Consider the following 13,382-nt stretch of genomic DNA (forward strand, 5'->3'; position numbering starts at 1 on the left):
CTATTTAGCCTCCTAAGCAGTGTATGCTATATAGCTAGTTCTCTAAACTTAAGCTGGTTCTTCAAGTGTTCCTCCCAGTCAGAAGATCCAAAATGAGTTTAAAAAGGAATAAAGTATCCCGAGAGACCCGAGATTAAGTTTCCGAGTGGAATTCAAAAGAGAGTTTAGGGAAAATAGTGCTTTAGCATTACTCCATCAATCGATATGAAAGTGTGATGAGGTTGTTGGGGGTTTTTTTGCAGCACATCAGACTCTGGATCTGCATTTATTGTTATAAAAAGCTGACTTCTTAATTAGATATATATCAATATAGATCAAGACTGAGTGAAAAGTGTTCATATGAACTGTATTCAGATCTTTAAATAATGCTTCACAATGATATTTGGACCTGTTTATAGGCTGAGATCGGGTGGGGAGTTTAAGCAGATCAGATTAGTTCTCCAGGGGCTGTGCCATGAAATCCCTGTCAATAATGCTCATATAACATTAGCAGCTTTAAAAAAAAAAAAAAAAGTCCTTAAAGTTATGGGAGACAGTCCTGGCTCGTAGCTGTGCTCTTACATGCATTTAAAAGCAGATTGCACATTGACTTCACCTGTATTTATTCTTCCTCCTGATAAATTCAGTAAGCGCTAACATTCTGAATTTTGTTTCAGAAGAAACTGCAGTGAGGGGAAAATTGGGTGTATGAAGTCATATGTGACCCAGATTATTAGGTACTTTAATTTGCGTGCACTTACTTTGAGGGGTAATGAATTAAATGAAATCAGGGGCTGGGATAATCTCACTGCTTTGTAAATTAAGTCCATTTCGCAATATTTTGGCAAAGCAGTTTAGCAGACTAAGGCTCCTGGGACTACGCCGGGAAAACTGGATGCAAGTGTCTTTTGTAGGCCGAAGCCAATTAATGGTCGGTATAAACGTATGTATTCCCTTAATGCCAGCTTTACTATAAGCAGCACAGTCCATAGAGTTGCAACTAAAGGCCCGTCTCATGTGGAAGTGTAGCTGGTTTCTGAAAGTGGAGGCTGGTGGAGAAGAGGAATATGAGTAAAAATCAAATTCTTTGATGATCTGAAAAAGAGAGATAACCCCACTCCAACCCATCAAATACCTTCTGGGCATGAAACAACATTAATTATGAGATCTAAAGAATTTTAAATTGCTTTTGTATGCAAATAAAAAAAAAGATGAATATAGATGAACTTGAACATCTCAGTTTGTCTACAAGTATATAAAGCTGTTCAGTCTGGTGATTATAACACGCTGTGTTGGTGTTCTTTTAAAAAACTAAGTTTACCAAACTTTCAGCAGTGTGTTTATTCAAATCATTTTAGGCCTAAAGAGCAACTGTATTTCATCTTTTAAGTAGTACTGGCCCCGATCCACAGGAAATTGAACCCTGTCAGTATTCCAGCTCCATATTTTTTTAATTATTATTGACCCATTATTGAGTCACAATTCAAAAACAATTTTTGCTGATCTCATATTGAGGCTCGGTGCCTTGGAAAATTTTATTTACATCAAGTTAACAAGAGACGATTAGTTTATCCCAATCCATTTTTTTCAAATAGTGTACGTATATTGGATGGGAAGGAGTACATGTCTCTAATATTGTCAGGTTTTTACTTATATTTTACATTGATACATGGCCCACAGTAGCATATTTTAATTTCCTGACACAGTGAATAACTGCTGCTATCCTTCTGTCACAAATCATCCCTGACCCTCGTCACCATTTTGCAGAGTTTGTAGCGTGACAGAAAATCATCCTGGAATCTTTCATCTTAAATACATTTGCACCACACGTCGCTCATATTCAGCATCGATATTTGAAAAACATTTTAAAAGAAGGTTTTTTTCTCCGTCCCAAGAGCACGGTTTGTCAGTCGAGGTGTAAGCGCAGAGTCCGCTACCGATCAGTGTTGGTTGCTGTGCTCCAGGGTGCCACACGGCTTTTATAAAACACAGGTGGTTTAAGGCTCACTACTCATGTCTGTGCAAATACATAAAATATGCTTCCCAGGCAGGATAGAGGATATTACAACCAGAGCAGAAAGGGTTTGATCTATTCATTCACTCTCTTTGCACACGTGGACAAAATGTCAGTAAACTGGAGATGCAAAGAAACTCTCTCACACAGTTTAAAAAACAAAACTTGACCTTTTATTACGTTGTCGTTGTTGTGTTATGATGCCATCTTTGTCCACATATTTCTTTGTATATTTATATATCTTTAGAGACCTAACATGGCACAAGTTTCTTTTAGTTTTTTTGTTTTTTCCAACCAGTGCTGTTGAGTGTAAACCAGGTAACATGTTTTTTTTCCTGTATTTACAATAAAACGAAAAATGTACAAGACTCCATGGCATTACACAGGTTCAACATTAAGTACAGATATAATTTGATCCCTCTGTACAAGCTAACATCATTAGTTAACTATTTTTCATTTGATTATTTTTTTATTTTATGTTTTTTTTTTGGATTCATTTTTTAAACAGATATGAGTTCATGATCCATTTTGGCTTCGGCACATACATATTCCTCCAGTCTCGACTCTTACCGCGGACCTTCGTTTACATGACTCACACCTTTCACCATGCTATCACAGCTAAGAGTTTCGAAAAGAAAAATTAACCTAACATCTAGACAGAGTAGGACGCATGTCTCCTCACTGTAGTGTCCCAATATCTGCTCTCAACAGACTCACAGCATGATTCCATCTTTCTCATCTAAATAAAAAATAATTAGAAAAAAAAAGACATTCCTTGATTTCCTTCTTTGGCTCACATCCCATCTTTCCATCTGTTATCACTCAGTTGAACTCTCCTCCATACACACACATCCACAAAACAAACATGTATGAAGCCAAGTTCATGAAAAAAAGTAAGTTTGTCATTTCCTGTGTGTTCCTCGCCTCTGCTGCAGGGTAAAGACGCACCCCAGTTACAAACCGAAGTGATGGTGAAACGGTAGCACCTCCAGACCTATACCCAGGAGTCTGGAGAGCCGGGGTACTGCTCTGCCCTGAACGAAGGCGTCCGTGTGGTAGCGTAATAGTCCACGTAGTTACAGGTGGATTTCAGTCCATGAGGCTGAGAGCTGAAGGTGGGAGGGTAAGTGATGACCTCCTCCAAATACGAGTCGTCGTAGCCGTGTGGGTGCTGCAGGTACATTCTGTATGTATCGTAGTTTCTCCTGCTCGGCTCATCTGAATAATACAGAGGCTGCAAGGAACGAGAGGCAAGTATCAAGAGTCAGTTCTGAAAACTTGAGTTTTACAACAGTCGTTACGTTAAAGATTCAAACTTAAACTCAAAAGAAAATAAAGGTAGCAAATTAAGCCTTTGCTGTCCCCTTTCCCCTGCCAGCATGTAAAGTAAATTAAATTAGCTCCACTTTAGCCAATTACATCCCAACGCTTTGTGAAATGTAATGCATAATTATTATTAAAATGTCCAATCATTTCACATGCAACATTTACAGGAGGTCATTTCTCTGCGCACACGTTTTCAAAAATCCTTTAACCTTTACTTAATTAGGCAGTTTTCACTGATGTTTGCAGCCTTGGCCGTGCAGCACTTATTTCAAAGTATTATTCAGATTTCATTCTAAGTTTTAATGATAGTTCTCGTGTAGCTTAATTTCAGTGAACAAACTTTATTTATCTTCATATTGTACTGCTGCTTATACTTTCAGGAACACTTACACCTCACTATAAATATAACCACACTACACGGTAACATTTTGGGAAAATCTTAATTGCAAATCTCCACCTAGATGATTAGAAATCCACCTACAAGCACCTCTAAACATTAGCTTCTCAGCTTTAAAGAGTAAACTGACAATTTAAACAAAAAGTTGAGCACAGTGGATCAGAAGACGCTGCCCGGAGACAAAACTGCAAACTGGTGTTACACTGATTCATGTCCTCAGTAGAGGATCGCAACAATGTCAGCGCAAGACATATGTAGGTACGTGTACTTATCCTTTTCCTTGACTTACTGTAATGTCTATGTAAACTATGTTGTTAAAGAGTTTTTACTTTTATTTGAGGCAAAAAAATATGTATATTTGAGTGTTGAAAATAAAGTAAAGGCTCTGTCCCCATTTGTTTATACACTCACTGACCTTTGGTACTAAGGGATCTAAAGGGTACAAAGAAAATATGCCCCAACACCATTACACCACCAGCAGCTGTCCAATTTTTGTGAGCGTGTGCAAATTACAGCCTCTGTTTCCTGTTCTTAGCTGCGTCGCCTTCCTTCCCCATTCGGATTCATCTTGACCTCACCTACAAGCCCACAAGCCTAAATGCACTGAGTTGTTGCCATGTGATTGGCTGATTAGCCGTTTGTGTTAACAAGGAGTTTTATAGGTGCACCTAATCAAGCGGACAGCGACTGTCAAAACAACAGCTCAGGGGCAGACTTTCTTCTAGAAACCTCAGCAAGAGAGAAAATAAGATTTAATAAAAAAAAACTTAACTATGCCTTTAAGCACATAACTCTTGTTCGTCCTGTCAAAACACAAAAAATATCTCAAATCAATCTTCTGTATGGTGGTAACAAAATGAAACGGCATAAACAAACATCTCAGCAGATTCAGGACAAACGCTCGTTAGTGTGGCTGGAGATTTTTCAGACAATAGGCTAATCAATTATCTTCTCGCCTGCACGTCTCTGGCCACTAATGCAACAAAAACAGCTTCAAGGTAAATGTTAGAAATCCAACAAAATGGATGGGATTTATAAATGTCTGAAATGAATAATGACCGTCTTTAGCCAGAAATGTGAAGCAATGAAGGACATAAGAGAACTCTGTCTTTGTGCAGCATCTCCTCCCTCCTGCCTCCTCTCCGTGCCTGTTATCTGAATGGGCACACATGGATGTGTCCAACAGAGACAAGTGCCTGAGACGTACCCAGACCATCCCAATCCCAGCAGTCACATTCAATCTCACTCAAACAATAGCTGATGTGCTGGGTCATTCGCAGCATTGTCATTCATCCGGGGTGGAATACGTGTCAGTCTCTTTGTATTAGTCAAGCGGGTTAGAAGGGTTGGTCGTGCTTATACAGTGCAGCGGAGGGATCTCAGACATGTGCCTTGTGCCAGCTTATATCACCAAACACTACGATAAATATGAATTCTTAAGGCTAGTATCATATTTTTTTATTTTTTAGTTTGATTAATTAATCATTTGTTGTGTACATTGCAATATTATGTACTGTAAACTACGCTATCACACTGAAAAAAACCCCAAACACTACAAAAATAACAGTAGAAATAGTCTGCACAAATAAACAAAGCTAACAGGCAAACAGAGAAATAAACAATCTCTGCATATACACAGCAAAACAACCTCTACCTCTGTACAGCCACATCAGAGCAGGCATACGAGACAAGATGAGAAGGGGAGGCTGTGGAGTGTAACCAGACATTTGTGCAGAATTACTGCATTCACCTGTGTTCTTCGGGGCTCCTCTGTTGTGGGTGATGAGTAGTAATACGGAGACGGCTTTCCAGACCCTGGAAAAAATAAATAAATAAAGTGAGTGTTGCCTTAGATGGATTAGTGGAACTTGATGCCAAAACACTTCATATCAGTGAAAAAAGTCAGCACATCCCTGAAGGGCAAATGTCTGTATTTTGATAGTAGAGGATCAAGAAGTGGCGCGCTACGCTGGAGAGAAATAACACCAAATAATAGACTTGGCCACTGCTGTTCTGTTGTTTATACAGCCCATGGGATGGGTATTTCCACTGGCACTTTATCCAACGGGTGGAATCCAGAAACTCAATTTCCACTTCCCTATGTAATAGATGAATTTTTGAGGCTGCAGGCTCATTTTGTTTACTCTGGCCTCCCCCCTGTTCTCACCAACCAGAGTAGGCTGGTGAGAGCTCTTGTCTGACTGTAGTATGTCTGGGTACCCACTCACTGGCCCTGTCTGCAAGCTGTGACCTGGTGATGCTAACAATGGCACCACTGTGGAGTGTCCACTCCTGGCTGGTTGGTCCACTTTAGTGCTGTGCAGACCAACTGCAGCACAAAAACAGCCCTGAAGCGGTCGGAATTCAACTGACTGTGATGGGGCTGGCAGGGGTTGGTGGAAATGATGAGAGGACCGTCTTGGCAACGAGAGGAGACTGGCCACAGAATCCGCTTGGAGCGTTACGAAAGATAAAACAGATAACGCCCCGAATAGCAGCAAGTGTGTAACAGCACGCAGTCTGGTGCAGATGGTGAGTGTGAGCCAAATTAAATTTTTAAGGAGTGTAACCCCGAGTGGCTTTCAGGTGTGTACCTGTATACTGTTTTTTATGAATACTGTTGTCTCCTTGGTAATTAGAAAATTGCATAGTTGACTGTGCTCTCTGATAATCTCTGATGGTGTCTCTATGCTCTCTGATGCCCAGCAGTGCAGGAGACGACGTGGCGCTGGCAGCTGCAAGGAAAAAAAGAAAACACGTTTCGTAACATTAAATTCCAGAGGTTTTCCGGTCTCACAGACAGTGTCTATTTCGACTGGGCACGGAATGGAGTGAACTGAATGTACCAGGGTGGTTGACTGGAGACATCTGAACGTTGCTGGTGGGGAGGGTGGGCTGGGACTTGAACCGGTCTCGCTCAAGTGTGGACACTGGTGTGAGGAAATGGTTTTGATTCCATCCATCCTGTTGGGGTAGTGGGGAGAGGAAAACATTGATCCTCTGGATAAATATGCTGGATGTATCAAAAAGAACTATCTGATTTCAAAAGGATAGATATTTTTTAAAGCACATACGATACTCAAACTCATCCCATACTTTTGCAAGCATGTCAGGCTATTGTTACACTACCTGTCAGCAACCATGTGAAAGCCACAGATCCCTCTCTTCTTTCTACCTGTACATGTTTCAGTCATGACCAGTGAACTGCTTCAGAATTAAAACACTTTAAAATCAGATAATTCTTTTTGATATGCCGTGTATTTTTCACAGACATTAAACCGGACACCAGAAAGGACCAAACTCAATGTCATTACCTTTTTATAGATGGCACGTAGATCTCTGTACTGCCACAGTGTGTTCAGCACCTGAGCAGCTGCTTTAACCACCTTCATAGAGTACCTGGAGAAACAGTCAAAAGCCCAAATGTTTTAGGGTATTCCTGAATGCCTTTAGCCTTCCTTTAAAAACACACTGTAAATATTACAGGACATGATGTTTGAGGAAAGAGTTTGTCCTCAGTGTGTTTTACCCTGGAACATTACTGAATATATAGCAGGCTAGAAATAGCTGCTGTGCCATCATTCCACAGGGACATAAAACCTCAATGCATACAATGCCACCTTCCCTGTGGCTAAAACTTCTCCTTCTCCAAGCATCAAAGTGTTACTTAGGTGTGTGTGTGTTTGTATAAAACTCCAGCTGGTCAGTGCCCAAAACAGCCTTTTATCCCCATCCACGACTCTGGTGGGGGTTTTTCACCGTGTGCACAAGTTACAGTCGGGTGTGTATCACTGAGAAAAAAAACAACAAACTCTCAGACAAATACGAGCTTCTGTAGCGCACCTGTCTCCTCTGCCCTTGGTTATGTTGACCAGCTTCTCGATGCCGCCCGTGTCAGCGAGAGCCTTTGCATTCTCCATGTTTTTGCTGGTGACCTCGTGCAGGGTGCAACAGATGGCTGCCACGGTCTCGTCTGACAGCAGGGTGGTGTTCCCCCCAGGGAGACGGTTGACCAGGTCCCTCATCGCGTACTTCCCTAAGAGCGAGGAGGGGAGGTGAGACGTGCAGGAAATACACTGTGACACACTTACTGTACAGCATGTTTGTAGGCAGATGCTTATGCACGGAGAAGGGAGGGGAGTACCACTCATACAAGTTTGGTTTTTTCCCCCCCTCTATGTTACATAATGTAAAGGTCTTCCACTGTGACCTAAACTACACCGTGGAGCTTCTATAATCGGGCTGATATTCATTTTGCTTAGCCTGCAGTGTTGTACAAAGTTATCCTAAATGACATTGCATCAACGCAAGGACACTGGCGTGTGTGCATCCTACTGTAAAACAGCAGCAGCCTGGTGGTAAGAAAACCAAAAGAAAAAGAAAAAAACCCCTGCAGCATAAACTCACAACCACAAAACTGAAGGCACCTTAAATCAGAACCAACCCCCACCCCACCCTTCCTGCTACAGGCATCACCCCTGCTTTGTTGGAACTGTAACTCCTCATTAACTCCACAGAGAGCACATAAAAGCTTGGTTTTTTTCCATTAAATGAGAATGTTTCATGAAAAACAAAAGGCTAGAGGGAGATTAAAAAAAATAATAACCAATAGTTAAAATTGTCACAAAAGGCCCTTGTTCTGTAGTTGCCATTAATTAAAAAAAACAAACTGAACTAACAAAAAAACCCCCACTGTTTAACAATTTGTTAAACAATTTGTCGGTTTGCACACTGTATAAATCACAGAGCCAGCTTAGATGGAAAATGTTTAAAATATTAATAAGTAGTGTCGTGTAGAGTCACGTTATTCAGCTAATTTCCTAAAGATCATCTATATAATATCTATGTACCTCCTTAAATAACAGAAAATAATGTGCTTGTAACATCCACACTTTAGGTGGGTGTTTTATTCTGAGTAAGGGCATGTATCCAAGCTAAATGCTTTAACAACATAGCCTCTGCCTAATTGGTACAACATGAGCAGAGGCTGGACTGTTAAATATGCTGAATCCGACAGGAAAAACAATAAGGCGGCTTTATATTTGTGTTTAATATTATTCATCCAGACAGAGTCATTATGGTGTATAGTGTAAAATGTGTGACAGTGTGACTCCTGACCTATGAGCTCCTTGTTCCTGACATCCAATGCCATGTTTCTCAGAGCAGTGGCAACTGAACACACCACCCTGTCGTTATCCATCCGAAGCAGCTCCACCAGGATGGGCAGTCCTTTCTCCTTTCGCACTGCTGCACGGATGTATGCTGCAAACTGTGCACACAGAAAGCAGTGAAACTTGAGAAGGGTCCACACCCTACTCAGGAAAATGTCTGGTTTTAAGATGTGTGTTTTAGCACGTGTGAGTTCCAGAATTAAACTGGTGACAGCTTTGATCGATGCAGACGTGCTGAGCTGTTAAGTTAAGTGATCAGTGAGTGTATATAAAGTGAATATAGGTACTTTACCTTCCAGTTGCCAGCTGACAGGTTCTGAAGAGACCCGGCGGCTCCCTCCAGAGTTGCAGGATTGGAACTCTCAGCCAACAGAGTCAAGTAAGGCTTAACCACCGAAGGATGCCAAAGCATTTCTGCACCCTTGGGAGACTTGGAGAAGCCAGGGATGGGCCCCACACCGTCCCACTGAATCAGAATATAAGTGTTTATCAGGCTGTGGTATATAATGACATTATTGCAACTTTTCTGTGTGGTCTTCACTCATTTTCCAGTATACCATACATGATAATAGAAATATTTTGCTATTTTAAAGATACAGTCCCACACTCACTGTGTCTTCCTGAAGGCTGTTTTTCTTCTTCTTTTTCTTTCTGCCCCAACAGCTGGAATCCACCTCTTTACTGGGAGATTCTCTGGCCAGTAAGCCATCCACTTCCTGCCCCTCTATCAGTCTGGGTGCTGTCATCTCCAGCTCCAGACGATATGACAGGTTCCTTAGGGTGCAAATACAATTCTCCACAATCTGGCAGGTACAAGAAGAAAGGCAGTGGAACAGGTAGTTATAGTAGATGCTCTTTTAATCACCATGACAAAGGCTACAACTCTGTGCAGCATGCTACAGTATCTGCAGCCAGTGTGTGGGACATGCACCTTCTATTTGCAGTAATACAATGATATCAATTAGATTTGGAACGCAAGGCAGACAAAATTCGTCAACCAGAGCACACAAACTTATTTTCACGCTGTTTGAGTTTTGTAATGGGTTTGCCTTACACAATGACAATGAGCATGAATGACTGACACGGTTAAGGGTCGAGTTCCCAGAGTGGTGATCTTCACATTAGACATGGTCCACTTGACTTTTTATGGCTTTACAATTCACAGATGAATGAGCTTTTGCAATACCCAGTTGTATAAAAAAGGTTAAGGATATATAATGGCCATTCCGGCTCTATATCTTTAATTCTTGAACTCTCATCATAACCCTTATTCATCTATACTGGGCCTTGGTGCGGCCCCTCAATTCCACCTCTGTCTGAAACAAGTCATTCTGCCTCCTCTTGCTTTCATGCCTCCCTCGCTTATAGCCAACTTTTCTCTGACTGTCTTTCCCTCACATACAGTACAGACAGCCAGGACTCTGTCTCCCATTAAGTACATCTGCTCTTTATGACATCAAAGAGATCCAAGACTTGAAAAATAGTGTGAAACAGAACATTTAAAGCATTCTGAAGCCTAAGCTTATGTGGTTCTAACTATGGCCATTAGTAATATGAGCAACCACTGTTGCAGCCCGGTCAATCAGAATGCGAAAATATGAGTTGTGCTTTGGATGACAAAGCACATGAAACAGTTGCTTCTGGCAGCTGAGGGTCATTTAGGCACAAGGAAACAAATGATTCAATCAGGATGAGTAGGATTCTTCCCTCTTATCATGTGGCAGCATGTTCCCCTCTTGGCTAAATGTATTTGTGTGTGTGCATCAGTGGATGGGTGTCTTTGTGCGTACCTTGCTGTCGAAGTCAGAGGTGTTTACACAGGCTTTGATGACATAGAGCAGTGAGTCAATCAGGCCCTCACAAGTGCGCATCTGTTTCCTGGCCTCCTCACCAGCTGAACTCAGGTTCCTTTGAAACACACACACACACACACACACACACACACACACACACACACACACACACACACACACACACACACACACACACACACACGACATTTGATTTGGGGCTTTGCTCAACAAACAGATGAGCATATGCAAACACACAAAATGACAGCTGTGCACATGTGTGTGTGTGTCTCCCACTCGAATGTGTGATGTGGGCTTTGCAATCCCCATACACCATCCATAATGTATGAGAGGTGTGCATGTGTGTGGTCTGACTAAAGAAATTACAGTACTTTGCTGAGTAAGTATAGACCCAACGACCACACCTATGCATGTCTGAGTGCAGTGTTACACAAACAATCACCTCAACTAGCTGGCACCAATTAGAAGCTGTGCTCTACACACTGCACTGTTCTCAAAGGAAGAAGCCCCAGGAGAGAGGTTGTGAGTTTTCCAATAGTTTTGACTGTGATATTCAAAGAAATGGTGACGGCTTTAAAACGTCAACAAGACAGAAAAATGTACCCATTTCACTAAATCGTGTTTAATCATTAAACCCATATTTATGAAAAAATGCACATCATCCTGATAATGTTCGCTAAATAAAAAGTGATTTACGAGCATATCTACAAATTTTTTATTTTTAGATTTGAGGCGGGTCACTTTATTATCATATTTTCTTCAAACGCACGCTATGAGCTCATCAATGCAATAGCATCAGATGTCCACAGTGGGGAGCTAGTGCCAAGTGTGATCATCAGGTGGTTTACCTCAGGCAGCCTGTGGTGTTCCTCAGCACCAGAGAGGAGTGAAACTTCAGCTTGTGCTCGTCATCGAAGGTGGAGCTGCTCCATCCAGAGTGAGGGATGATCACAGTGTTAGTCAGAGTTGTTAAGGCGTCCCGGATGATTGTCATCTTGACGGCGTCACACGACGACAGGTTCCACAGCACCCCTGAGGACATAGCCACATGCAAACACAAGCATTGAGAAGCAGGCGTGCAAACCTTCTGTTAAGTCAGCTGAGCTGTCATGTGCACTTAGGTTAACCTAGAGGGGGGCTTTTAGTTCAGTGTGTGCGGACGTGTCCGACAACATGCAAACCGAGAACCTGAGTAAAGATATGACTATACCACGGCTCGAACATCAAGGCATCAGATATTCAAGTCAACTTTCATCTCTGCAGACTATCCTTGCGGCAAAGATTATTTGTTTGAAATGAAAAATATAGTAAGAAGGATGGGGTGGGGATCCATATGGCATCAGCTCAGTCATTTCAATTGAAATATAAATAATGTAGAAGTCTTTAGAAATTATGCCATCATTTCACTCAATTCAAACATACTTTTGGTAACCACTGATAATCACGCACAGTCGTGGCAGCTTCTGATACTGCATCTGTCATGGATTAGCCGGCATGTAACATGTTCTTCTAATTAGGTGACTCTTGCTGCTAGGCTTACACTAAGACACAGCCCGACTGCTGTAGGGCATTGGTAGCCCTGCAGGAGACAAATGTTACACAAGCTGAATTCTACAGTAAACACTCAGGGCTGAATACATGTGTCATGTTCAAAATGCAGCCAAAACAATGCTTCAAGTACAGTGTGCATGTGTGTTAGTGGTTCATGTGTGAGTGCTTAATGGTTCATGTTAATGAATCCATTTGCTGTTGTTGCTCTACCACTTGCTCACCTCAGTCTGTGCATTCAGAACACATCACATGATCAACAGACCAATGAAGCTATTACATGGAACTCCGTAATATACATGGACACACTACTGGGAGAGGTAAAACAAATAATGACAGGTCTTCCTGGCTACTTTTCTCTCAACCTCACTGTTTATCTTCTTTCAGTAAGCTGCCTCTCCGTCCTGCTCTGATTGAAGCAATGGAGACGATAATACTCTGTAATATGGCCCAAGAGCCCGATTGAGGCAGACTGCTGGCAAGAAGCTTTACAGACAGATATATGCCTGCCAAGACGGCAAGGTCTCTGCCACTGCCAGTCATTTAATCAACAATTTCTCTTACCATTATCCTTATTAACACTAAATCAAAGTGCTTTCAAACCCATTAAAGTCCTTTAGTGAACTTTCATTACTTTCCTTTTATTATGCTAAAATAACAGGGAGGCACTGAAAATCATGTGATACGCAACTTATAAAGTTAACATGCAGCACGTGCTTCTTACTGGAGCCTGGCAGCAGTGTGTGTCTGTGTGTGTGTAAGAGTCATTTTGTGCATTTTGTGCTTTGTGTCAGGCGGACTAGTAGACTCTGCTCAACTTGACTCAGTGGGACTCAGTTTAATTCTGCACTAACTGACCTTTGCTCCTTCCACCAGCACATTCAGTTCTGTGTTTACCTTTCTCACGGGACACGCACAGACTGCCTTGTAATAGGACCAATAATGCAGTGATAAGACACTCATGTCCACTGACCAACCTCCCTGCTTCTTCTTCTGACTCCACAATTCACTCTTTCTGCCTCTGGCAAGTTCCTAAACAGCCACTGAATGTCAATTTGTAGGAAGAATGTTCTCAGCTGGATTTTAGACTGATCCTGTGGAGGCAGCATGTCAGGAGAAATCAACAGGAGAATTCA

The 13,382-nt window shown here is 41.7% G+C and overlaps 1 protein-coding gene across 5 annotated transcripts in view; it reads right to left on the reverse strand.

The window, feature by feature from the left end:
* Nucleotides 1–2,143: 2,143 nt before the first annotated feature.
* LOC101470620 (plakophilin-4) overlaps nucleotides 2,144–13,382 on the reverse strand; it is a 92,194-nt gene continuing 80,955 nt past the window's right edge. For all 5 annotated transcript variants that reach the window (XM_023152635.3, XM_012920299.3, XM_014408274.3 and 2 more), the window contains 11 exons: nucleotides 11,547–11,730; nucleotides 10,678–10,795; nucleotides 9,499–9,690; nucleotides 9,180–9,353; nucleotides 8,835–8,985; nucleotides 7,560–7,752; nucleotides 7,031–7,115; nucleotides 6,563–6,680; nucleotides 6,311–6,451; nucleotides 5,467–5,531; nucleotides 2,144–3,227 (listed from right to left, as the gene is read on the reverse strand). In XM_023152635.3, the coding sequence (XP_023008403.2) occupies nucleotides 2,988–3,227; nucleotides 5,467–5,531; nucleotides 6,311–6,451; nucleotides 6,563–6,680; nucleotides 7,031–7,115; nucleotides 7,560–7,752; nucleotides 8,835–8,985; nucleotides 9,180–9,353; nucleotides 9,499–9,690; nucleotides 10,678–10,795; nucleotides 11,547–11,730 (1,661 nt within the window). In that variant the 3' untranslated portion in view covers nucleotides 2,144–2,987. The remainder of the gene's footprint in view (nucleotides 3,228–5,466; nucleotides 5,532–6,310; nucleotides 6,452–6,562; nucleotides 6,681–7,030; nucleotides 7,116–7,559; nucleotides 7,753–8,834; nucleotides 8,986–9,179; nucleotides 9,354–9,498; nucleotides 9,691–10,677; nucleotides 10,796–11,546; nucleotides 11,731–13,382) is intronic.

The sequence above is a fragment of the Maylandia zebra genome, linkage group LG16 (assembly GCF_041146795.1).
Source record: "Maylandia zebra isolate NMK-2024a linkage group LG16, Mzebra_GT3a, whole genome shotgun sequence".
Taxonomy (NCBI): Eukaryota; Metazoa; Chordata; class Actinopteri; order Cichliformes; family Cichlidae; genus Maylandia; species Maylandia zebra.